The 23,886-nt window shown below is 54.9% G+C and overlaps 2 protein-coding genes across 2 annotated transcripts; both read left to right on the top strand.

The window, feature by feature from the left end:
- The first annotated feature begins 542 nt into the window (after positions 1-542).
- Positions 543-4,482, top strand: SRM (spermidine synthase). Its single transcript, XM_008151769.3, has 8 exons — positions 543-800; positions 1,387-1,507; positions 1,914-2,006; positions 2,905-3,058; positions 3,588-3,671; positions 3,768-3,913; positions 3,995-4,117; positions 4,230-4,482. The coding sequence occupies exons 1-8, from the start codon at positions 634-636 to the stop codon at positions 4,248-4,250; spliced, it is 909 nt and encodes a 302-aa protein (XP_008149991.2). The 5' UTR covers positions 543-633; the 3' UTR covers positions 4,251-4,482.
- A 6,119-nt stretch (positions 4,483-10,601) lies between these two features.
- Positions 10,602-22,324, top strand: MASP2 (MBL associated serine protease 2). The gene is made up of 10 exons (XM_054720507.1): positions 10,602-10,925; positions 11,051-11,228; positions 11,875-12,006; positions 13,771-13,967; positions 14,041-14,188; positions 15,596-15,714; positions 17,031-17,109; positions 19,623-19,757; positions 20,259-20,333; positions 21,544-22,324. The coding sequence occupies exons 1-10, from the start codon at positions 10,602-10,604 to the stop codon at positions 22,305-22,307; spliced, it is 2,151 nt and encodes a 716-aa protein (XP_054576482.1). The 3' UTR covers positions 22,308-22,324.
- The last annotated feature ends 1,562 nt before the right edge of the window (positions 22,325-23,886 follow it).

The following is a 23,886-nucleotide window of genomic DNA, read 5'->3' as shown; positions in this document are numbered from 1 at the left end:
AAAACAGAGCTCTTCGCGGGACAGAGCAGCCGCCAGCTCCCATTTCTCCGGCCCCAGGGTAGAGCGGGCGGTCTCCGCGCTGGAAACTCCGCGCGGAGCCGAGATGTCATCTCAAGTTTCCCCTCCCGTGTCAGACACCCTCTCGACCCCTCGGCGGCCGAGAACGGCCCTCGGTACCACCCGGATCCAGGGGAGGGAGCAGGGGCCCAGGGGCTGCATCGCACCGGCCGGCTCCGGGCCGGGTGAGGGACCCCTTCCGCCCGCCCACCCCGCCCGGAGGCCAGACCACTGCCGCGCTGCCCCGGCCGCGGCCCCACGTGGCCACCTCGGAGCGGGCCGCACTACCCTGATGAGGCCGACAGACAGCCCGCCCCAGCCACTGGGCGCCGCTCTGCGGATCGGTGGCCAATCAGAATGCTAGGAGTCCGGCGGGGGCGGTGCCTCTGAGTAGCCTCGCTCCCGCTCCCGCGCCACCATTGGAGGGGTTGGGTCCCGCCCCTGCCGTGAGGCACCGCCCCCTTTACTGTTAGGTTGCGGCGCGGGCGGCGGGCGGAGCTGGTCCCGTTGTGCTGCGGCTCCGCGCGGCCTGCAGTCCCGGGTCCGCGCCCCGCGCCGCCCGCCAGCGCGCCCGCCATGGAGCCCGGCCCCGACGGCCCCGCCGCCTCCGGCCCCGCTGCCATCCGCGAGGGCTGGTTCCGCGAGACGTGCAGCCTGTGGCCGGGCCAGGCCCTGTCCCTGCAGGTGGAGCAGCTGCTCCACCATCAGCGCTCGCGGTACCAGGATATCCTCGTCTTCCGCAGGTAGGACTCCCGCCGGTAGCACTCCCGCCGGCCCGCCCTGCACCCCGCAGCCCTCGGACGGCTCGAAGTCCAGACCACCCGCCGCCCACCCCCTACGCGAATCCACCGGGACTCCTGCCCTGCCCTCGGCCCAGCCCACCCGCTTCCTGCCGGACCCCTGTCCTGCGCCCTTTACCTCCGACGGCCCTGGGCCGCCTCCGCCCGCCCCTCCTCCTGCAGAACTGTCAGAAGTTGCCGCGAACTAGGCCCGTGCGCTCCCTCTTCCCCTCCCGCCCCAGCATCCCGTCCCCTGGGCGGGGGGCCCGCGTTCCGGGCGGTCCTCTGCGGCCGCTGGGAGCCGGAGTCTGCGCGGACCCGACGCGCCGAGCTCCACGTGTCAGTCTGGGACACGTCAGAGTCGCACCCGAGTCTAACCCCAGCCTCCGCGCAGCGGGCCTGCCTGCCGGTCCCCGCCACGTGTCACCCCCAGGACACAGCCCCTGGGACCCCTTCGCGGGGTGGGGAGGCTTCTTCTCCCCCGGGGCGAGGGGAGGCACGTTGCCCCCGCCCCAGGGGACCAGGTCCCTGACTGTCACTCCACCTGCAGCAAGAGCTACGGCAACGTGCTGGTGCTGGACGGGGTCATCCAGTGCACGGAGCGGGACGAGTTCTCCTACCAGGAGATGATAGCCAACCTGCCGCTCTGCAGCCACCCCAACCCACGCAAGGTACCCCGCCCCCCAGACTCGGCCCTGGGCGCAGTGAGAGGATAGCCACCCCTCAGCATCCCACGGGGCCGTGCTGGAGCCCACCTCCCCCCCCGGGCCCCGTTCAGCCCAGAGCTTCCTAAAGGGGAGTCAGGGGAAGTGCTAGCAAGGACCAGGGGGTGAGGGGGAGAGGGGCCCCCTTCGCAGGGCTGGGGGCTGAAGCTCAGGAAGGAGTTTTCAGGAAGGGGGCTCGCCTGGGGCCAGGTTCCTGAGAGGAGGGAGTAATGAGGTCTGTGGGTCGGAGGAGCCAGGCTCACCCTCGCTCCGGGTGATTCTGGGTGCGGGTGATTCTGGGTGCGGAGCCTGCTGGGGCCTGTTGGGTGGGGCTGGCGCTGGTCCCTGCCCCTGACTGTCCCTCCCCCTCCAGGTGCTGATCATCGGGGGTGGGGACGGGGGTGTCCTGCGGGAGGTGGTGAAGCATTCCTCGGTGGAGTCCGTGGTCCAGTGTGAGATTGACGAGGTGAGTGCCCCGAGCGGGGCCAGGGCCTGGGTGCAGGTTCCCGCTCCTCGTTGCCGCTCCACCCTGAATTGGCTGCGTGACCCTGGGCACGTCACGTAATCTCTCTCCAAGTGACTTAGTGACGTAGTCGGTGTTCATCGGTGCCAGTTCTTAGTAAGATGGGGTGCTGGTTTTTAATTGAAGTCCCAGGCAAGGCCCAAGGACATGCCAACCATTAGGGCGCCCAGCGTGTCTTTTGTGAGTGTCTAGCTCAGGCGTCCTCAAACTATGGCCCGCGGGCCACATGCGGGTCTTTTTGCCGTTTTGTTTTTTTACTTCAAAATAAGATATGTGCAGTGTGCATAGGAATTTGTTCATAGTTTTTTTTTAACTATAGTCCGGCCCTCCAACGGTCTGAGGGACAGTGAACTGGCCCCCTGTTTAAAAAGTGTGAGGACCCCTGGGCTAGTGTGTAGCAGCCATTGCTCAGGTGCTGGGGTGCCATGGTGCAGAGGCACATCAGCCCCCATTGGAGCTGATATTCTAGTTAAGAAGAGACGGCGGAGGGCGATATAGATGCTGAAGGCACGAGGCCGGCCTCTGGGAAGAAGCCGCAGCCTGAATGAGAAGCATCGACACGTGGAGGCAGGGACCGGCTCTGATAGGAGCTGGCGTTCCCCCTCGGAAATAGCAAGAAAGCCCCCCCCCACCCCCCACGGGACGCGTGGGTCGAGGGAGGGAGCGGGAAGAGTGGAGATTCAGCTGAGGAGCTCCCGGAGTGCTCCCCGTTTTACAAATGTGGAAACGGGGGAACCACGAAGCCAGTGGCTGGCCCAAGGCTGCAGGGCCGTGAACGGGACACCTGGGAGTCCCCCTCGCCTCCATCCGGCTCAGCCTGGTCCCGCCCGCCCCCACCCAGGATGTCATTCAAGTCTCGAAGAAGTTCCTGCCCAGCATGGCCATTGGCTACTCCAGCTCAAAGCTGACCCTCCACGTGGGCGACGGCTTTGAGTTCATGAAACAGAACCAGGACGCCTTTGACGTTATCATCACCGACTCCTCGGACCCCATGGGTAAGCAGGGAGGGGCCCGGGGCCCTCGCAGCTGCCACTTCAGGAGCCAGCCTCCCCCTTGCTCCCCAGTTGCAGAGTAGAGGACAGAGGGTCCCCCAGAACTAGCGCAGTCCTTTCCCTTTTCAGTTGTCACCCCCCAAAAAAACAACAGCTCAGCTGAGTAGGGGGACCAGGCCACTCACTGCCCAAAGTTCACGGTTGGGGACCAGGAGGGGAGTGGGGCGCTGGCCTTTGGCCCACTGAGGCCCCAGTTACCTCTTCAGCCTCCTCTCTGCTCCGGACCTTCCGGCATTGGGGTGGGGTAGGTTCTCCATTTAAACCCAGGCCCAGGGTGGAGATGCCACCAGGCAGCGCCAATGAGAATCCCCGGGGAGTGGGGTGAAAGTGCCCTTTCGTGGTTGGTTTCTGAGTTCCACAGGCCTGGGTTCAGGTCCCGGCTCTGCTCCTCGGCCGCTCTGTGGTCTGCAGCCCAGGCTCAGGAGGGCTCAGCCAGAACGTGCTCATTGTCGCTGGTCCCTCCCTCCTGCAGGCCCCGCCGAGAGCCTCTTCAAGGAGTCCTACTACCAGCTCATGAAGACGGCCCTGAAGGAGGACGGGATCCTCTGCTGCCAGGGTGAGCGCCCGCCCGGAGCAGCCAGAGATGCTGAGCTGCGGGGCAGGGGGGTTGGGGGGGGGCCGGCCAGCCGCCAACCGCTGCTGCCTCCCCCAGGCGAGTGCCAGTGGCTGCACCTGGACCTCATCAAGGACATGCAGCACTTCTGCCGGTCGCTCTTCCCCGTGGTGCGCTACGCCTACTGCACCATCCCCACCTACCCCAGCGGCCAGATCGGCTTCATGCTGTGCAGCAAGAACCCGGTGAGCTCCCGGCTGTCCGGGGTGGCAGGGGCAGGTGGGCACGGGAAGCACTCCCCTGACGCCCCCTCGCCCCCACCCCAGAGCACCAACTTCCAGGAGCCGGTGCAGCCGCTGACGCAGAAGCAGGTGGAACAGATGCAGCTGAGATACTACAACTCCGACGTGCACCGGGCGGCCTTCGTCCTGCCCGAGTTTGCCCGCAAGGTGAGCCCCTGGGGGGGGGGGGCCTGGTGGGGGGACCCAGGGCTTCCCGGGGCGCCCGCCTCAGCCCCCAGGCGACCCAGCATCCTCCTGACCAGGCCTCACGTCCCACCAGGCCCTGAATGATGTGAGCTGAGTCCAGATGCTGCTGCCGACGCCGCCCTGGACCTCGGGCCAGGTGGCCCCGGACAGGACCCCTGCCGGCACCCCAACAACCAAGTGTTACAGGCCCCAGGATGCTGCCCGCCTGCCCCGCTGGCGGACCGTCTGTCTCTGTGGTGTTCCGCCTCCAAGCCTATGCCAGCTGTGTACAGCCCCCTCCACCCTCTGTCACCCTCACTCCCCAAACACATGTATTTATAGCAAACTTCCGAATCCTGTGTTCCCAGACCTCGGATGGGCCCAGGCAGGGGCTGCAGCAGCCATTGCTGGGCGTCTCTGTGCACCGGGCTCTGAGCTGGACCCGTGTCTGTGATAGGCAGGCCTTGCACTCCAGTCTCCCCGACGAGCTGCCCACATTCCTCCGCCCGCCCCACAGGCCCCCAGCGGCCAGGGCTGGGGGGTGACAAGATCGAGGCGGGCTGCCCCGGGCTGCGCTTTCTCCTGGGGCTGCCCGGCGGTGATGTGGGCGGTGATGTGGGCGGTCTGGGGGGATTATTAGGCCCCAGCGTGGGGTGGGGGCTGGAGGTGACTCCAGAGGGTTTGGGTGCCGTTACGTGGGCCTGTTGGAAGGACATCCGCTGCCCTGACTTGGCTCAGGGTTCAGACGTGGGTTCCAACCCTGCCTGCCCTGCTCCTGGGTGCCCTCTGGGAAATTCCTAGAAGCTCCCCCAAGTGTTGAGAGGTTGAGAAAGCAGGTGTGAGTGGCCACTGGGGACCGTGCCCTCTCCATGGTGCTGAACGCCCGCCCAGCCTGTTCCCCAGGCGCCTCACCCCTCCCGAAGGCCGAAGGCCGGGGCTGAGACTGGTGTGGGGAGAGGAGCCACCACAACTGGGTGCGGATTCGGGGAGAGGCCTGAGCCCACTCCTGTCTGTCAGCATTCCGGAGGCACTGCCAGAGGATGGGCTATCCTGGGAGGCTTGGGGGCAGGGAGTGGGCCCAGCCTGGGGGGTGTTGCTAGAACACTCCCCAGCCACACCCCCACCCTGGGCAGCTACCTGGGACCCATGCAGCAGGTTCTGGGACTGGAGTTTTGGGGGGAGTAAGGGGAGAGAGCAAGCATCCCGATTTGCAGCCAACTCCTGAGTAGCCCCAGGCCAGTCACTCATCCTCTGGGCTCCGCACACGTGGACCGCACCCCCAGGAGCTCACTGGGCTCCGCACCCGGTGTGTGACCTTGGTCAGCAAGTCTGACCCCAAGCCCTCTGCATTCCGCCTTCCAGTTCCAGGATAGTCTTGACCCCCTCAGAAGCCAATAGCACATGTGCCCCATGGTCTTCCGCTCCCGGGGAGGCCCCGTGACCCCATCTGGCTCCTCTGGGCTGCAGTTTGTGCATCAAAGGAACATGCAGTGGCTGGTGAGAGCTGACCCACCAGGTCTAATTCCTTCAACCTTCGCGCCATCTGTGGGGCGGGCACTACTCCCCCGCACAGGAGGACTAGGTGGCCAGCTAGGAAGCGGGCTGGGGAGGACACGCCCGCCTGAGGGCAGCCCAGGGGGGTAAGGTGGACAGGGGGAGGGCCCATCTCAGAGGGCTCTATCTCAACTCCAATGACTGGGTTACCCCACCTGTAAAAGAGCGATGGTCCTCACCTGCCTCAGGCCTCATTGGGAATTCCGTCTCTGTCATTCGGTGTGCGCTGAGCTCTGGAAGGCCCATGGCCTCTCGGGGCAGAGGACAAGGGGGCAGGCCATGTGGTGGAAATGGCCGGAGCCATTTGGGAAACTGCCCCCCCTCTCCCCCGCCCCCGGCAGTGGAAGTCTGCCATGCCACCCCTCCCCTGCCCCGCTCCTACTCAAGTCCCCTGTGCACACACGCACCCCTTGAAGGGGTTCCTGCGTCTGGGGGGCATGACCTGCTGAAGCAGAAGCGGGGGGTTTGGTGAGGACACGACCCGAGTCCCCTAAAGTCCCAGAAGTCATGGAGAGGGACCGAGACGGGCGCGGTATGTCGCAGGGAGATTAACCCGAGTCCCCTCTCAAAGTTTGAAGTTTAGTTCTTTCTCAGAATCAGCCGTGCCCCTGTGAGCTCCACACACACTCCCAACCATCACATGGTGACCTGGGTTAGCTCAGCGGCGGCGTGACACCCGCAGCTACATGACGGCCGTTGGCAGCTGAGGCAAGGAGTCAGGTCACTTTCTCTTCCCCACAGCTTCCTTTTTTTTCCTCTGGAGGTTTTTTGGGGACTTTTTCATATGCTTAGTTTGCAATACATTTATCACTTGTTTAACCTCAAACTTTTTTTTTTTTTTTTACCAATTCTCTAAAGCTTTTAACATATGTGGACACAACACACTTCATGAGGGTCTGAACAATATGCTAATCAATCAGTTTTTGAATAGGCGATCTTAGTATTTTACTTGGCCACATTTTAACTTATAATTAATTCGTGATCATATCGAATGGGATATTCAGTAACTGGAAATACTAATAAACACAATGTGCATTGCTTTATTAAAATGATTTGTACCATAATGTATATATCACTTTCATTTAGGGGGAAAAAAGCGATTACTAAAAAAATTGTTTTAAAAGATCTTCGGACTCAACAGGTGTCTGTCATTTTCCTCTTCCTGGAGGGTCTGTCTAGAGCTTTCCGACTTCCCCTAATGGGATTCCCCGTTGGAACTCTGTGTCTGGGACCCCATGACATGCTTTCCTGGTTTGCTCCCTTGTTTTGATGGGGCATATCCTAGAGTAGCTTTGAGGAGGGACAATTGGATGCAAATTTGTAAAACTCTGACATGCCTGAAAAGGTCTATCCCACCTTCCTGTGTGATGGATGGGAAGAGAAGACTTAGAAATAATCTTCCTTCAGCGTTTTGAGATGTGCTCTTTTCCATTTTTATTTTTTAAAATACTTTCCTTTTTATTTTTTTAATCCTCACCCAGGGATATTTTTCCATTGATTTTTAGAGAGCGGGGGAGACAGAAACATTGACCTGAGAGCACTGATGCTGTTGCCTCCTGCACGAGCCCTGACTAGGGCCCCAGTGGGGAGGAGCCTGCAACCAAGGTACGTGCCCTTGACCAGAATCAAACCCAGGACCCTTCTGTCTGCAGGCCGACGCTCTATTCACTGAGCCAAACCGACTAAGGCCCATTTTTATTTTTAAAAAACATTTTTTTATTGTCCAGTAGGCATGGCTCAGTGGTTGAACATTGACCTATGAAGCAGGAGGTCATGGTTTGATTCCCAGTCAGGGCACATGCCTGGGTTGCAGGCTCAATCCCCAGTGTGAGGCATGCAGGAGGCAGCTGATCAATGATTCTCTCTCATCATTGTTTCTCTCTCTCTCTCTCTCCTCTCTCTCTCCCCCCTTCATCTCTGAAACACAAAAAATATATATATTTAAATATTTTTATTGATTTCAGAGCGGGAAGGGGACCTCTTTTCTGTTTTGATTAGTTATCTATTGCTGTCTTTAAAATGAGCCCAGGGCCCAGTGTGGGCTCTCGGGAGCATGACACCGCGTCTCTGCTCCTCCCAGGCGTGCATCTTTACCTTTCTCTCCTAGACTCGAAGGGTCTCCATGAAACTTGCAACCAGGGAAGCAAGGGGCGGCAGCAGCTCGTCCCAGGCGTGCCCGCTGCACCTGTCTCCAAGGCCCCTTTCCTCTGACTGCAGGGAGCTGACAGCAGCCTCACCTTGGCTCTCTTATTTCCTGTAACATTTCTGGGGATCCAAAGCAGAGCCCGGCCTCGGCTCTCTCCTGTTGCTTCTTCTGTCCGAAGCCCTTCCTTGGTTTCACTGTCCCAGCTTTAATAAATGTTCTCTCAAAATTAAAATACATATATATAAGCCAAGCGACCGGAATGCCGGAACGACCGAATGACCTGAACCACCAGTCGCTATGATGCACACTGCGGCTGGCCAACCGCCCGATGGGAGGGGGTGGGGGGGAGGCTCCTCCCCCTGGCCAGCCCTGGCCAGATTGGGGGTGGGGCTGGCGGCCAACCTCTCACATCCCCCTGCCCCCACCCCCCGGCCTAGCCCGATTGGCCACCATTGGGGCGGGCCGGCTGGACCCCACCTGTACACAAGTTCATGCACCAGGCCTCTAGTAAATAAATAGTATCCTGTTCTTTCCTCTCTTTTTTTCTCTGAAGGTAATAATGATTGTTTTGCTTGGGTTTGGGTCATTTTCTTTCTTTTTTTAAAAAAAAATATATATATACTAGAGGCCTGGTGCATGCCATTTGTGCACTGGGCAGGGAGGGGGGGATTCCTCAGCCCAGCCTGCACCCTTTCACAGTCCAGGAGCCCTCGGGGGATGTCTGACTGATGGGGGGCGGGCCTAAGCCACAGTTGGACATCCTTAGGGCTGCTGTGGAGGTGGGCTGCTGCACTCGCCAGCCATCAGCTGAGCCATCAGCCCAGCTTGTGGCTGAGCGGTGCTCCCCCTGTGGGAGCGCACTGACCACCAGGGGGCAGTTCCTGCGTTGAGCGTCTGCCCCCTGGTGGTCAGTGAACATCATAGCGACCGGTTGTTCCGCCGTTTGGTTGATTTGCGTATTACCCTTTTATTATATAGGATTTAAAAAATATATTTTTATTGATTTCAGAGAGGGAGAGAGAAACATAATTGATTAGTTGCCTCCTGCACGCCCCCCAACACCCCCTACTGGGGATCAAGCCTGCAACCTGGGCATATGCCCTTGACTAGAATCGAACCTGGGACCCTTCAGTCCACAGGCCGAAGCTAGGGCTTAAATATATTTTTATTGATTTCAGAGAACAAGGGGGAGAGAGAGAGAGAGAGAGAGAGAGAGAGAGAGAGAGAGACATCAATGATGAGAGAGAATCATTGATCAGCTGCCTCCTGCACTCCCCACATGGGATGGAGCCTACACAACCTGGGCATGTGCCCCGACTGGGAATCAAACTGTGACCTCCTGGTTCATAGGTCGACGCTCAACCACTGAGCCATGCCATTCGGGCAGGGGGCATTTTCTTCTCCCTGCTTGGTTTCTGTATTCTTCAGTTGCTTGGTTGATTTTTTAAAATTTTTTAATTATTTTTTAAAATATATTTTACTGATTTTTTACAGAGAGGAAGGGAGAGGGATAGAGTTAGAAACATTGATCAGCTGCCTCCTGCACACTCCATACTGGGTATGTGCCCGCAACCAAGGTACATGTCCTTGACCGAAATCGAACCTGGGACCCTTGAGTCTGCAGGCTGACGCTCTATCCACTGAGCCACACCGGCTAGGGCTGATTTTTTTTTTTTTTTAAGTCTTTCTCACATTTGAGGTATTCCTCAGTAACCCTTGAATGCTCTGCTCACTCGTCAGCGTGGGGACCAACAAGCTCTCAGCCCCTGAATGGGGCTTGTCCATTGACCTTCACTGTGGGTGATGGAGGCTGAGCCATTTGCCCGTGGAACCTTCAAAATCAATACCTAGCCCCTGGGCTAGTCACACTTCCCGGAGAAGAGGGAGGAGCCTGGATAGCTGCCAGATTCCAGGAGCTGATTTAGGAGGAAGGCTGGGCCCTCGGTGTCAAGTCTGTTTGCTTAACGCCTTTGTTATCTGTCTCCCGCTCCCTTCGGCTGGGCCCCAGACCCTCCACTGCACCCCTTTTAAGAACCAGTTTCCAGCCCTGGCCAGGTGCTCAGTGGTTAGTGTCAGCCAGCAAACCTCAGAATCACAGGTTCGATTCTCAGGAGTGCGGGTCTCTGGCTACTCGCACGGGTTCCCATCCACATGCACCTACTAAATCTGTTACTCTCTTGCTAGAAAGAAGGAATCGCTGTCCGAGTTTCCACGGGCGGGTCGGGGGAGGAGCAATAGGAATCAGCTGGGACTTGCTGCTCCCAAGCTGTGCCTGGCCCGCTGCCGACTCAGAGTTGCCTTCGGGGAAGTGTTCCCACCTGTCCACCCCTTTTCCAGCCTCCGGGGTGCGGGTGCCGCCCCCTCCGCCGCGCTCCGCCCTCTTCTGTGTTTCCTTTCAGGTGTTTCACAGCAGGACTTCACGGCGGGGCGGGGGGGGGGAGCAGGTGGTGGGTGCGTTCCTCCATTCCTCCCTGGAGCGTCATGGAGACCTGGGCAACCAGAGAACCACACCCTGGGGAGGAAGCACGGAGGTGGAGGGCGAGGGACAGGGCCAGGATCCGTGCCCAGGGCTGGCTGCCCACCGGCCAGCCTCTGGCTCCTGGACCGGCCTGGCCTCCCTGCGCACCATCTGGGCCGGCACAGTCACCGGGTCGATTCCCAGAATTCCAGGGGCAGGACGCCGGGGGCAGGACCCGCCTGGACAAACAGATCAAAGGTGAGGCTGTGCGAGTCCAGACCCGGCCTGGCCAGCTGGACGGGCGCACCATGAGGTGGGTGGGAGCCCCCCGCAGCCTCCCCGGCAGGGGCGAGGGGTGGCAGCAGGTCCCCAGACCCTCACCACCCCCCTGTGCCGCCCCCAGGCTGCTGATCCTCCTGGGCCTGCTCTGGGGCGCGGCAGCCGCCCCCGGGGACCCACAGTGGCCGCAGCCCGTGTTCGGGCGCCTGGCGTCGCCGGGCTTCCCGGGGAAGTACCCCGACAACCAGGAGCTGCGCTGGACCCTGACGGCGCCCCCGGGCTACCGCCTGCGCCTCTACTTCACCCACTTCCACCTGGAGCTCTCCTACCGCTGCGAGTACGACTTCGTCAAGGTGCCCACCGGCCCCCCCAGAACTGGCTGGGCTCGGGGACAGGGGCCCCTGGGAGTGGAGTCCGGCCTGGGAGGGAGGGCAGGCCTGGGCCTGGCTGGCCCTCCCAGTGACCCCCGACCCCACAGCTGAGCGCGGGGACCAAGGTGCTGGCCACGCTGTGCGGCTGGGAGAGCACAGACACGGAGCAGGCGCCCGGCAACACCACCTTCTACTCGCCGGGCCCCGGCCTGAACGTCACCTTCCGCTCCGACTACTCCAACGAGAAGCCCTTCACCGGCTTCGAGGCCTTCTACGCAGCAGAGGGTGAGCGAGAGGCCGGGCTCACTGACCCCTGGGCTCCACCTGTCAGGCCAGGCCCCCCTCCAGACCCCCCTCCAGGCTCCCAGCCCCCCGAGGCTGGATTCCTGCCAAACCAGCAGGAGCTGAGTCCTCCTTCCTCTGACACCACCGGCCATGCCATCAGGTGTGAGTGGCAGCCTGGCCTCCCCTCGGACCCAGCCCCCCTCTGTGCCAGGCGCTGAGACAGGGACATCCTGGCAGCCCCCCTGTGACTCCAGGGCCGAGGATGCACAGAGCTGGGTGCCCTGTGTCTGTAGGTCAGATTCTGGCTCCTGCAGGGACCAGCTGTGTGACCTCGGGCCGGGGGCTCAACCTCTCTGTGCTCCTCACCAGCTGCTCTAAGGGGTGGGCGGACCTGTGTGGTAGCCCCGCCCACTGCCCACTGGGTTCCATCGCTGGCTGCTTCCGTCCTAGCTGGGGACCTTGAGCAGGACACAAGCCTTGTCACTGGTTTGGGGAAAGTGTCATTCCCTCCTCCCTCCGGTGCTGGGGGGTGGCCATGGCCCCGGGCCGCCCGGGCTTGGCTGGGCATGAGGCGGCCCCTCTCCGGTCCCCCTGAGGCCGGAGGTCCCATCTCCTGCTGAGTCCTGCCTGCCCACCCCTCCCCCAGACATCGATGAGTGCCAAGTGCCGCCCGGAGCGGCCCCCGCCTGCGACCACCACTGCCACAACCACCTGGGCGGCTTCTACTGCTCCTGCCGTGCGGGCTACGTGCTCCATCAGAACAAGCGCGCCTGCTCAGGTGAGCCCCGGCCCGGCCCCCCTCCTTAAAGCCATGGCTGTTCTGCCCCGGGGTCTGGAGGCTGCACCCCTGCTCTGCTTCTCTGTCCCCTCACTCCATCCCCCCATCCATCCCCCCATCCATCCCCTCAGCCTCTAGCCCTCCCTTCCTCCCTCCCATCCTGGGCTCATTCGCTGGTCAGGCCCCCACAGAGCACCTGGCCCAGCGGGGCTCTGGGACCCCGCTCAGCTCCCTCACCCTCCAGAGGCGGCTCCCCGTGTGGAGGAGGGGGGTCTAGGCCCGCTCACCCCAGTTCCCCTCCACAAGACTCCAGGATGGGGAGTGAGGCCTGCTCAAAGCCACCAGTTCCCGGGCCCCGGCCTGCCGACCTGACTCTGTGGCCCCACAGCCTGAGGATGTGCGGCTCCCCCAACCCCCAGAGCCTCCCCGTCGTGTCTCTCCCCGTGTCTCCTCCCTGCGTCTCTCCTGCCTCTCTTCTCTCTTCCAGAGCAGAGCCTCTAGCCTCCCTCTGCTCCGCCCGCAGAGCCGGCCGGCTGCAGCTCCGGGCCGGCGAGATTGCGGCTTCCTGCAGCCCCATCCACCCCCATCCACCCCCATCCACCCCCATCCACCCCCATCCACCCCCATCCACCCCACGGAGCTAACAATAAACCTGGTCCACCTCCACCCGCTCTGCGTGTCTCTGGGGGCGGGGCAGGGCGGGCTGTGGTGCGCGTCTGGTCCCTCTTCTGGGGGAGCCTCCTGGCTTTCTTGCCGTGAGGGCTCCCCACCCCCGTTTTGAAGAGGCCCAGAGGGGCGGAGACTTGCCTGAGCGCACACAGGGGAAGGGAGCTCTCTGCTCCCCACCTGGTCCCCAGGGGCTGAGCTCTGAGCATCTTGGACCCCCTCCTGCTCTGAGGGCAGCGCAGGTCCCGGCTGTGCTGGTTTGGGGAGCCTGACCCAGAGCAGAGGCCCAAGGAGGTGTCATTGGTGGGCAGCCTGGTCCCCATGTCCAGGGGCCATTCCCTCTGCCCTGGAGGGGTGGGGAGCAGCCACAGGGAGAAAGGAAGGCGGAGCTGGTACTCCACTTTGTAGAAGCCCCCTCCCCGCCCCCTCTGATGCCTGCGTCCCCCATGAATGGCGGGGTGCTGTGCGGGGAGGGGTGGGGGGCTGAACTAGCTTCCCAACTAGGAAAGACACCAGATGAGCTGTGATCAGTGTGGATCTGAGCTCCCGCAGCTGCCCCAGGGCAGAGCCCAGACCCAGGGAAGGTGGGCAAAGGGAGCCCCTTCGTGACCTTCTGACCCGTCCAGGCCGACACCCAGGGCCCTGGCTGGGCGTGGTGGGAGCCCTATGGTGGATGAACTTGGAGGTTGCTGGGGTCAGGGTGGGTCTGGGGCCCTCAGCCAAGGAGACTAGCTGTCCCCCCCACCCCTCGATTCTTGAGAAATGAAGAGAGTCCCTCCTCCCTTCTCTGGTGCCTCTGCCCTCAGCAGAGCGGACCTCACTCCCTCCCCTCTGACTCTGGCCCAGGACTCCACCTCCGCCCTCTCCGAGGTGTGAGGTGTGAGGGGGTCCCTGGAAGATGTACATGCGTGTGCCGCCCATTTTAGCTAAAGCCTGGGCGCTAGAGACACCCCTCCCTACCTTGTCCCTTCAGCTGCTGCTGGGGTCCTGGGCCTCCGGAGCCTCTGGGGCGGCCACGTGCAGGGCCTCGACCCAGACCAGTGCCTGCAGCAGCCACGCCGCCCGCCCAGGCTCACGCGCCCTCTCCCCTCTTCCCAGCCCTGTGCTCAGGCCAGGTCTTCACCGAGCGGTCTGGGGTGATCAGCAGCCCGGAATACCCACAGCCGTACCCCAAACTCTCCAGCTGCACCTACAGCATCCGCCTGGAGGAGGGGTTCAGTGTCATCCTGGACTTCGTGGAGTCCTTCGACGTGGAGACGCACCCCGAAACCCAGTGCCCCTACGACTCCCTCAAGGTCTGGTCGCCGGGCCCCCACCTCACCCTGGCCCCTGCAGGTCCTGGGGTGACCGGGGCTCCCCTTCTTCCAGATTCAGACAGACAAGAAGGACTTCGGCCCATTCTGTGGGAAGACGTTGCCCAGCAGGATCGAGACCAAGAGCAACTCGGTGACCGTGACCTTCGTCACTGACCAGTCGGGGGACCACACAGGCTGGAAGGTCCACTACACCAGCACAGGTGAGGGCGGGCCCAGGCCGGAAGCGTGGAGCCCCGTCTCTTCCCAGAGCGTCTAACCGGGCGGGAAGCTCTGAGAACTCGCTCGGTCTGGCCCGGCCAAGGCATTAGCGGTGAGTTAATTAAGTGTTTGACCAAACATCGCAGGCTACGTTAAAAAGTATGTGTTTTGGTTGATTTCAGAGAGGAAGGGAGACGGGGAGAGAGACAGAAACATCAGTGATGACAGAGAATCATTGGCTGCCTCCTGCACGCCCCCTAGGATCAAGCCCGCAACCCGGGCACGTGTCCTTGACCAGAATCGAACTCGGGACCCTTCAGTCCCCAGGCTGATACTCTATCCACTGAGTCAAACTGGCTAGGCCAGTGGTCGGCAAACTGCGGCTCTCGAGCCACATGCGGCTCTTTGGCCCCGTGAGTGTGGCTCTTCCACAAAATACCACGGCCTGGGCGAATCTATTTTGAAGAAGTGGCGTTAGAAGAAGTTTTAAGTTTTAAAAATTTGGCTCTCAAAAGAAATTTCAATCGTTGTACTGTTGATATTTGGCTCTGTTGACTAATGAGTTTGCCGACCACTGGCTAGGCCATGCCTGGCTCCCTCCCTCCCTCCCTCCCTCCCTCCCTCCCTCCTTCTCTCCCTCCCTTTCTCCGTCTCTCTGTCCCTCCTTCCCTTCCTCCCTTCCTTCTTATCCCTCCCTCCCTCTCTCCCTCCCTCCCTCCCTCCCTCCCTCCCTCCCTTTCTCTCTCTCTCTCTTTCTTTTTTTTTAAAAAATATATTTTGCCCTAACTGGTTTGGCTCAGTGGATAGAGCATTGGCCTGCGGACTGAAAGGTCCCAGGTTCGATTCCGGTCAGGGGCTCCCTTCCCCTGTGTGCGCTTTCGGGCACATCCCCAGTAGGAGGTGTGCAGGAGGCAACTGATTGATGTTTCTCTCTCATCAATGTTTCTAACTCTCTATCCCTCTCCCTTCCTCTCTGTAAAAAATCAAAATTATTGATTTCAGAGAGGAAGGGAGAGGGAGAGATAGAAACATCAATGATGAGAGAACCATTGATTGGCTGCCTCCTGCAGGCCCCACACTGCAACCCGGGCACGTGCCCGGACTGAAACTGAACCGGGGACCCTTCAGTCCACAGGCGGACGCCCTAGCCACTGAGCCGAACCGGCCAGGCACGCCCGGCTTTCTGACAGCTCTGGCTGAAGCCAGGCAGGCAGCACATCCCAATGTGCACAACATGCAACCGAGGGTGCCACCCGCCCTTGGCTTTAAATCTGAAGAGCTCTCCCGGACGCGGGGCGAGCTTTCTTTCCGTGTGAAGTGTCTCATTTGTAAACCAAGAACTTCAAACGCTCAGTTCAGACTCAGGGCCATAGACCCTCAGAACCCACAGCCTGGTTTCCTCCGCGCAGCTCAGCCGTGCCCTGATCCGGTGGCGCCACCTCATGGCCACATCTCGCCTGTGCAAGCCAAGTACATCCTGAAAGACCGCTTCTCCGTGGAGTGCGAGACGGGCTACGAGCTTCTGCGTGTAAGTTACTACGAAACTGGGAGCGCACGCGATCGTGGTCGTTTTCAAACGTGTACACATTCATGTCCGCAGATACGTAGCAGGAAAACGGCTGATGTCAGCCTGGGTGTGTTTTTTGTCTATGACTAAAAAAAAAAAAAAAAAATGAAAAGAAATAGAAGTTTGCTGAGAAGAGGGATGGCTACGGAGAATTTTTATTCTTAGGATGACCTAACGGAACAACTCCTGGGCCCACAAAAATAAACGGCGCTGGGAAGTAGTGTATCCCGCAGAGGTATACATAGTGGCCACTGTTAAGGGAGCGGGAGGGTAATTTTTTAAAATGCTTAGTGTGCTGCTTTAGGGGCACAGGTAGGAGATTAGCACGTCCCCTTTATGTTCTTCAAAATGGTCACTGAGTCCCAGCGGTACAAAGTAATAACAGGAAACGACAGCGAGGTGTGCAGTGCAGTCCTGGGGCGGGGCGGGGCGACACCAGGAAACAAAGTGACACTTTGCCACCTTGCAGACTTGTGGGGCGGGCTCTTCTCCGCAGCTCCTTGGACTGCAAACCTGCTCCGTTGCTGATTTTTTAAAAATCACCCTGCTCTCCTTTGAAGCATCTTCTCTCACCGAGTCTGGTTTTAGAACGCTACTGCAGTTTGTCAAAAAAGCGTCTCTGCGCCCTAGCCGACCGGGCTCAGTGGATAGCACGTCGGCCTGTGGACGGAAGGGTCCCGGGTTCGATTCTGGTCAAGGGCACAGACCTTGGGTGCAGGTTTCTCCCTAGCCTGGGCCCTGGTTGGCGCACATGCAGGAGACAACCGATGTGTTTCTCTCACAGTTATTTCTGTCTTACCCCCTTTTCCACTCTAAAAATCAATGGAAAGATATCGTCCGGTGAGGACTTCTTTAAAAAAACGCTTCTCTATAAGTGTGATCAGCATGAACACCGGCTGAGCACTTGGGTAGCTTTCCTCCAGCAGCGGCCGCAGCTGGAAAACCCAGACACATTTGCTCAGTGTCGCCGAGGCTGGCCTTCCCGCCACCTCCCCACGGCACTTCGTATAAAATAGAGACGGTGGAGAATCAGCAGGAGGGCAGTCAGCATTTGATCCTAAAATGCCAGTGCACCGTGACAGGTGGCGTATGCAGCGGCCCCCCTGGCCCCTGCACGGAGCCAGAGTTGGGCTGTGCGTCCGGTCCTGGGGGTGTACCGCCCCCTTCGGAGGATCTGCTGAAACACTAGAAGAGGAACTAACTCCTGTGGGGGCGTAGGTTTGGGGAGTGATTTTCTGATGTGAACAAGGAAATTAATATTTTCCCTTCCTCTTTAGGGCCTTTTGCCCCTGAGATCATTTACTGCGGTCTGTCAAAAGGATGGATCTTGGGACCAACCGATGCCAGAATGCAGCAGTACGGTCACATGACAACCCCAGAGCTTCTGCTGCTGTCACTGCTTCTATTGCTGCTTCTGGCCCTTTATAAAAAGGAGGCTATTGAATTCCACATTTGCTTCTCTTCCCCAGGCTCTCAGTGAACTCTTAAGAGGTTAAAACGAAACCAAGCTAGTAGGATAATTATTTCCTTTTAATTGATTTTAGGTAGAAAAGAAGGGAGAGGGAGAGGGAAAGAGGAGAGAGAGAGAAAAACATCCCGAGCAGGGATTGAACCCGAAACCTGGGTATGTGCCCTGACTGGAAATCGAACCTGACACTCTTCCACGCATGGAGCGACACTCAACCGAGCCACACTGGCCAGGGCAATTATTTGCTTTTAAAAAGTGTGATCTTTAAAAATATTTTTTCTAAGTATAAAATACGTGTAGAAGATGGGAAATAGAGAAAATGACATTGTAATACCCATATTCCCACAGTACAACTCTTATCACTATTTTGGTGTATATCCCTCCAATTTGCCTGGCTGGCAAGGCTCAGTGGTTGAGCGTCGGCCCATGAACCAAGAGGTCACGGTTCGATTCCCGGTCAGGGAATACTAGTATTTCGGGTTGCAGACTCAATCCCCAATGGGGCATGAAAGGGGCAGCCAATCAATGATTCTCTCATCATTGATGTTTCTCTCTCCCTCCCTCTCTGAAATCAATAAAAATCTATTAAAACAATTATAGAGGGGAAGAAGTGATCCGTGGAAGAAATGGGCTAAGGAAATGTTAGAGGCAGAGGGCCCTTGGAGCTTAGGAGAAAGGCAAAGGTAACATGCTGGGGTGAGAGGTGGGGGGCGGGGGGCAGGCAGGAAAATGGGGGAAGGGGAAGGTGAGGGTGTGCTCCTGTGTGGGTTTCGGTCTTTTTTCGTGTTTTTTTTTGTTTTTTTTTTAGAGTGGGAGGACAGACAGACAGAAACGTCGATGTGAGACACACACATCGATTGGTTAATCAGGGCTGGGGATGGAGCCCGAAACCCGAGTATGTGCCCTTGACTGGAATTGAACCTGGGACCCTTCAGTCCACCGGCTGACACTCTATCCACTGAGCCAAACTGGCTAGGGCTATTGTGTGTTTTTTTAACCAAAATGGGATAATGATTGCAATTGCTTTTCTCCATCTTGTGGGTTATCTTTCCACATCAGTTTAGGTATTAATAGAGCCTCTCATTCTTGTTAATGACCGTATAGCATTTCATCACACCATGCTTTTATTTAATCTTCCATTGTCTCCCCCCCCCCCTTTTTTTTTACTGTTACAGGCACTTGCTGTAGTTAACACCCCTGTATATGTATTTTTGCATATTTTGCGTAAGGGTTTCTACAAAATGCCTGGGGGAATTAAATATTTTTATATCATAAATTTACATTCCCCCAATTCTTTTTTTTTAAGTAAGGCAATCTGTTCTTTTTTTTTTTTAAATATATTTTATTGATTTTTTACAGAGAGGAAGGGAGAGGAATAGAGAGTTAGAAACACTGATGGGAGAGAAACATCAGCTGCCTCCTGCACACCTCCTACTGGGAATGTGCCCACAACCAAGGTACATGCCCTTGACCGGAATTGAACCTGGGGCCTTTCAGTCCGCAGGCCAACGCTCTATCCACTGAGCCAAACCGGTTAGGGCCCCACCAATTCTTTGAGTTGAAAAAGCAGCAGAGAAGTACTGAAGGCAGTGGAAGCCAGCGGCTGGAGCCCTGCTTGGGCTATTTTTGGTTGGGTAGTTAATGGGCGTCTCATCTACAGACAATTAAGCAATGAAGGCAAAGCACCTGGCAGAGCCAGGCACACAGATATTAACTTGCTGAAATTATTTAAACGCAACCTTTGAATACCCCCGGATATACATCAATAATTTTTATACCTCTACTGTGTGGAGAACTTTTAGCACTGTCTCACAAATTGGTTAGTTACTTCATATTAGCAATGTCCCAAGTGTGAATTCTAATCCAAATTCAAGGACTTCCAGGTCTTCTAAAAAGTTCCATTTATGAGCCGTGGCCTGTGTGGCTGTTGGCTGGAGCATCATGTGTACAACAGAAGGTGGTGGGTTTGATTCCTGGTCTGGGCACACAACAGGCTGTGGGTTCCATCCCGGTTGGGGCGTGCAGGAGGCACCGATCCATGTTTCTCTCTGTACCTTCCTTCCTCTAACAATAACAGTAGGTTCACTTTAGGAAAGGGATAAGAACAAGCTGAGCCCTCCAGTCAGCTTTGTATTGTCTTTGAGTGCCCCTTTGGGTGGAGCTAGACAGTAGAGGCGCGTGCAGGCTGTGCCCTCCCCTGTGGCTGCAGACCTTTCTGTCAGAAGTGAGAGCGTCGAGGAAGCCGCGGGTTTCAGATCCTTCCTTTAGGAAAGGCCTCACGCCAACCGGCAGGGAGGGACCGCACCTCACCCAGCACCGCAGGGCTCACTATCGGGTCCACGTCTTTTTAACGTTAGAATGAAAAGCAGACACTGACTCCTCCCTCTCCCTTGTTCTTTAGTTGTTGAGTGTGGCCCTCCCGATGACCTCCCCAATGGCCGAGTGGAGTATCTCACAGGTGCTGAGGTGACTACGTACAAAGCTGTGATTCAGTACCGCTGTAATGAGACCTTCTACACAATGACAAGAGGTGATGGTAAGCACGTTGCTCCAAGCTGGGGGTGGGTGCTGCTTGGAACTGAAGCCCTCACCATCTGAAAAGAAACTTCAGCCAACATTTTGGCTAAGGCTAGACAAAAGATTAAAAGGCACTTCTCCCCCCAGCTAAGTGAAATATTACAGCTGAAGTGACTTTAATGTCAATTTGCAAGAATCTGAAAACAGATCTTATCTAGTAAATGACTACTACAAACACACAATATATTCCAAATGGTTTAATTTAACAAGTCAAAACCTTATCATTAAGCACTTGAGATCTTGATACATATTCAAGTTACACATCTAAAAGGTTTCCACTTTGCAAGCAAACATGGTAATGCAGAGACCTCCTATTTATGAAATCATGTAAAATGGTTATTCAGACACCTCTATTTCCCACTGATGCTCAAGAATCAACATTTTTTAAGGGGGTATTCAAGCAAATGACAACCACCTTATACATGCAGTTAAACATTTTTGCTTTTCCAATGATTTGCAGGTAAATATGTGTGTGAGGCTGATGGATTCTGGACGAGCTCCAAAGGAGAAAAATCACTCCCGGCCTGTGAGCCTGGTAATGGACACATTTATACAAGAGATTCGTAATTGATGGAAAGTAGAATGGGTCGGAGACAATAAGTAGAGCTTTAGCTGTGGTAGGCAGAAATGTAACTTCGGTACTTGGCTCTTAGACCAAGTTATTATTTCCAAATAATACGTTCTCATTATCCCCTTTCCATATGGAGAGGTTGTTAGGTGCTGACTGCATCAGTCATTTGATTATTTTGGCCTTACAACTAGGCAAGCATAAAAAATTAAATGATTTTTTAAATTATCTTGAACCATTTATACATTTATAAACTTAAGTTCCTCTGTTGTTACTTTTCTTCCCTGTTAAAAATGCTATTAAAACCCAAAGCTAATAACTTCATTATTTCCCTAAGCAATTGTTTTCAATGACATCTAGTTTTTAAACATTAATGCAATTTGCCTTTTAATAGTACTTAAATTTTTTTTTACCAGAATTGGCTCTGAAGATATAGTTGAATAGATATTAAAAAAATCAGAAAGGTAATAATATATTCATTACCCCTGTGCTATTTGGCTTAAGTTAGTTATTTGATTTTAGCTGACACCACGTTTACAAGTTTCAATGCAAGTATTCTGCCACAATAGGAAACATTCGGTACATTAATGAGTGTATTTCCTTAGTAACAGAGAGTAAAACTTAGTGTTTGGAAGAATCAACTAGATGAAAAACAATTTCTGAACCTGAAGGTTCCTGGCTATCGCTGAGACATTCTAATTTTTAAAGCATTTAAATGTTCAAAGGTTAAATTAATTTTGCCAATCCTATGACAGTGACCTTAGTTCCTGCTTTCACAGAACTACATGGTAATCACCCCATTTTAAAGCAGGATAACGGAAGCAATGAAGAGGTTATTTCCTTTCACTTCCTATTCACATCGCCCAGCGCATCAGCTCAAGACAATTCCTGCTTGCCCTATTAAATAATCCCAACTGTGTAGACCTTTTATTTTGCAAAACAAATCTAGTTTCTAAAAGAAATTTTACCCACCTCATTTTCGAGGAGCTAAGAACTACCCACTGGGCCTTTGAACTGTGCTGTTTTAAGTACAGTTCAAAGGCCTGTACAGGTGGGCACCCACCAACTGGGATACCATTTGGGGTTAACATGAAATACTAACAAGTCCAAAGTGGTGAGGGGAGATAAGCACCACTGGGTTTCTACCAAGGCTCTACCTGTCTGCTTCTTTCCCCAGTTTGTGGAATATCAGCCCGTACAACAGGAGGTCGTATATATGGAGGGCAAAATGCAAAACTTGGTGACTTTCCTTGGCAAGTCCTGCTATTAGGCGACACGACAGCAGCAGGTGCACTTTTGTATGACAACTGGATCCTAACGGCTGCGCATGCTGTATATGAGCAAAAAGAAGATGCCTCCTCCCTAAACATTCGAATGGGTGCCCTGAAGAGACTGTCACCTCATTACACACAAGCCTGGGCAGAGGCCATTTTCATACACGAAGGCTACAGGCATGCTGCTGGCTTCGATAACGACATAGCACTGATTAAACTGCAGAACAAAGTTGCAATCAATAGCAACATCATGCCTATTTGCTTGCCAGGAGAAGCAGCTGAATCCTTCATGAGGACAAATAACATTGGAACTGTATCCGGATGGGGATTAACCCAAAGCGGTTTTCTTGCCAGAAATCTAAAGTTTGTTGACATACCAATTGTTGATCATCAAAAATGTGCTGCTGCCTATGAAAAGCTGCTGCATCCAGGGGCAAAGGTAACTGACAACATGCTTTGTGCTGGCGTAGAGAGTGGGGGCAAGGATAGCTGTGGAGGCGACAGCGGAGGGGCATTAGTGTTTCTCGATAATGAGACACACAGGTGGTTTGTGGGAGGAATAGTGTCCTGGGGCTCCCTTAATTGTGGGGAAGCACAAGTGTATGGGGTCTACACAAAAGTCATTAACTATATTCCCTGGATCAAGAAAATAATTAATAACTTTTAATTTGTATGTTTTCAATCAGTAAAAAAAAATGCCTGTAAAAGATCTCAGCAGCAATGTGACCTGAGAAACAGTAGCCCAGCCATTGTCGCCCCAAAAATCAAAACCCAACTCCAGTGAGAGGCTGGCCAGTGTGTCACCCCTTACATTTTGGTCCAAGGGGGTATAAACCACAGTGATGTTCGTCTTTGCCAGAGCAATAGAAACTCACTGTCAGATTTGCACTGCATTACTTACAAAGTCCAGTATCTTTCGGTACTGGCTTTTTTTATTGCATTTCTGGAAATTGCCTGTACATGCTCTTTGAGTATTTTTCGACTTATTCTTACTCTAGGAGAGCTTTATACATTACAGCAGTATTGGTTCAGGATAACCTTGAATCATGGACTTTTGTAGGTGAACTGGAAACATCAATACTTTAGCCTAGGTACTAATTTCCATGTTAAAAACCAGTATCACAAAAACAGTGATATAATTTTGCACTTATCAAATTGGTAGACAAAATGAACACGGAATAGCACTATTCACATTGTCAAAGACAACACAAATTTTCTAGAGGAAAATTTTGCAATGTATTTCAAAGCCTTAAAAACATGCATAGTCTTTAACCTAGTAATTCCAATGCTAAGAACTTAATTCAGCCATGCTCCCAGCACTTGGAAATACCCTAATTAATGTTCAAATCCAGAAGACAATGGAATTAAATGTGGCATTTCCATAAGATGAAATATGACACCAGAAGTAAATGGTGATATTATAGATAAACCTGTATATTTTTTTCCTTCTTACGATGAACATGTAAAACAGGGTCACACTTAGTCAAACAATAGACTACAGATCACAAAATATCTAAGTATAGAACCCGAATACACAATTAAGAGCTATTGTCCTAGTACTCAACAACAAAAAACTATTCTAATTATCACATACATCTTCCAAATTAAGTGGTTAACTTCTTTTTCCTAAGGACAAAATTTAAGCTCTGACTTAACCTTAAAAATATTTCATTTTAGTTGGCTAGTCCTTCCTAAAAGTTTTAATAGCTAACATCTAACAAAGCTTTGCATTCTAGCCAGAGTTACCGTTGTATTTAAAAATTCATTGTGAGTTTTGTCCTAATTTCTCTTGTGCATATAAAGTGCAACTTCTTGAGACTCACTTTTTAAAGGTAACTTTACAGCATCTTTGTCACATATAAAAAGGAAACTGTGTTTTTCCAGTAAGACTCCAGACACTAAACTGGTGGCAACAAAAATTTTTTATTCAACTGGTTCAAAAATGTTTAGAATGAATGCATTTAGATGACCAAATAGATGTTAAAAACAAATCTTTGCCAAATAGTTTACTTCTAAACTTCAAAAAAAAAAAAAAAATTTAGGGTAGAATTAAATGCCCATAGCTATTACCACAAACATATTAACAGAAGGCTACTCAACAGTGAAAGCCTTCCAAGACCAATCACTAGATTTACACAGTGTAAAGAGGGATTAAAACCATGCCATTGACAAGTTAACTTACCCCTGGGCTCCTTGAAGGCTTGTCAGTTTAGTCTTTGGAGGTCCCCGAATACCATTTTAAGTGT

Source organism: Eptesicus fuscus, chromosome 9, assembly GCF_027574615.1.
Source record: "Eptesicus fuscus isolate TK198812 chromosome 9, DD_ASM_mEF_20220401, whole genome shotgun sequence".
Lineage (NCBI taxonomy): Eukaryota > Metazoa > Chordata > Mammalia > Chiroptera > Vespertilionidae > Eptesicus > Eptesicus fuscus.
The sequence above is the reverse complement of the archived record's forward strand: the minus strand, read 5'-3'. Positions and strand labels throughout refer to the sequence as shown.

Excerpts from the sequence above, each read along its gene's own strand:
- SRM (XM_008151769.3), top strand. The coding sequence starts at position 634 with ATGGAGCCCGGCCCCGACGGCCCCGCCGCCTCCGGCCCCGCTGCCATC. Across the intron at positions 801-1,386 it reads GATATCCTCGTCTTCCGCAG|CAAGAGCTACGGCAACGTGC; the intron begins GTAGGACTCCCG and ends CTCCACCTGCAG. Across the intron at positions 3,672-3,767 it reads CGGGATCCTCTGCTGCCAGG|GCGAGTGCCAGTGGCTGCAC; the intron begins GTGAGCGCCCGC and ends TGCCTCCCCCAG.
- MASP2 (XM_054720507.1), top strand. The coding sequence starts at position 10,602 with ATGAGGTGGGTGGGAGCCCCCCGCAGCCTCCCCGGCAGGGGCGAGGGG. Across the intron at positions 11,229-11,874 it reads GGCCTTCTACGCAGCAGAGG|ACATCGATGAGTGCCAAGTG; the intron begins GTGAGCGAGAGG and ends CCCCTCCCCCAG. Across the intron at positions 20,334-21,543 it reads ACTCCCGGCCTGTGAGCCTG|TTTGTGGAATATCAGCCCGT; the intron begins GTAATGGACACA and ends TTCTTTCCCCAG.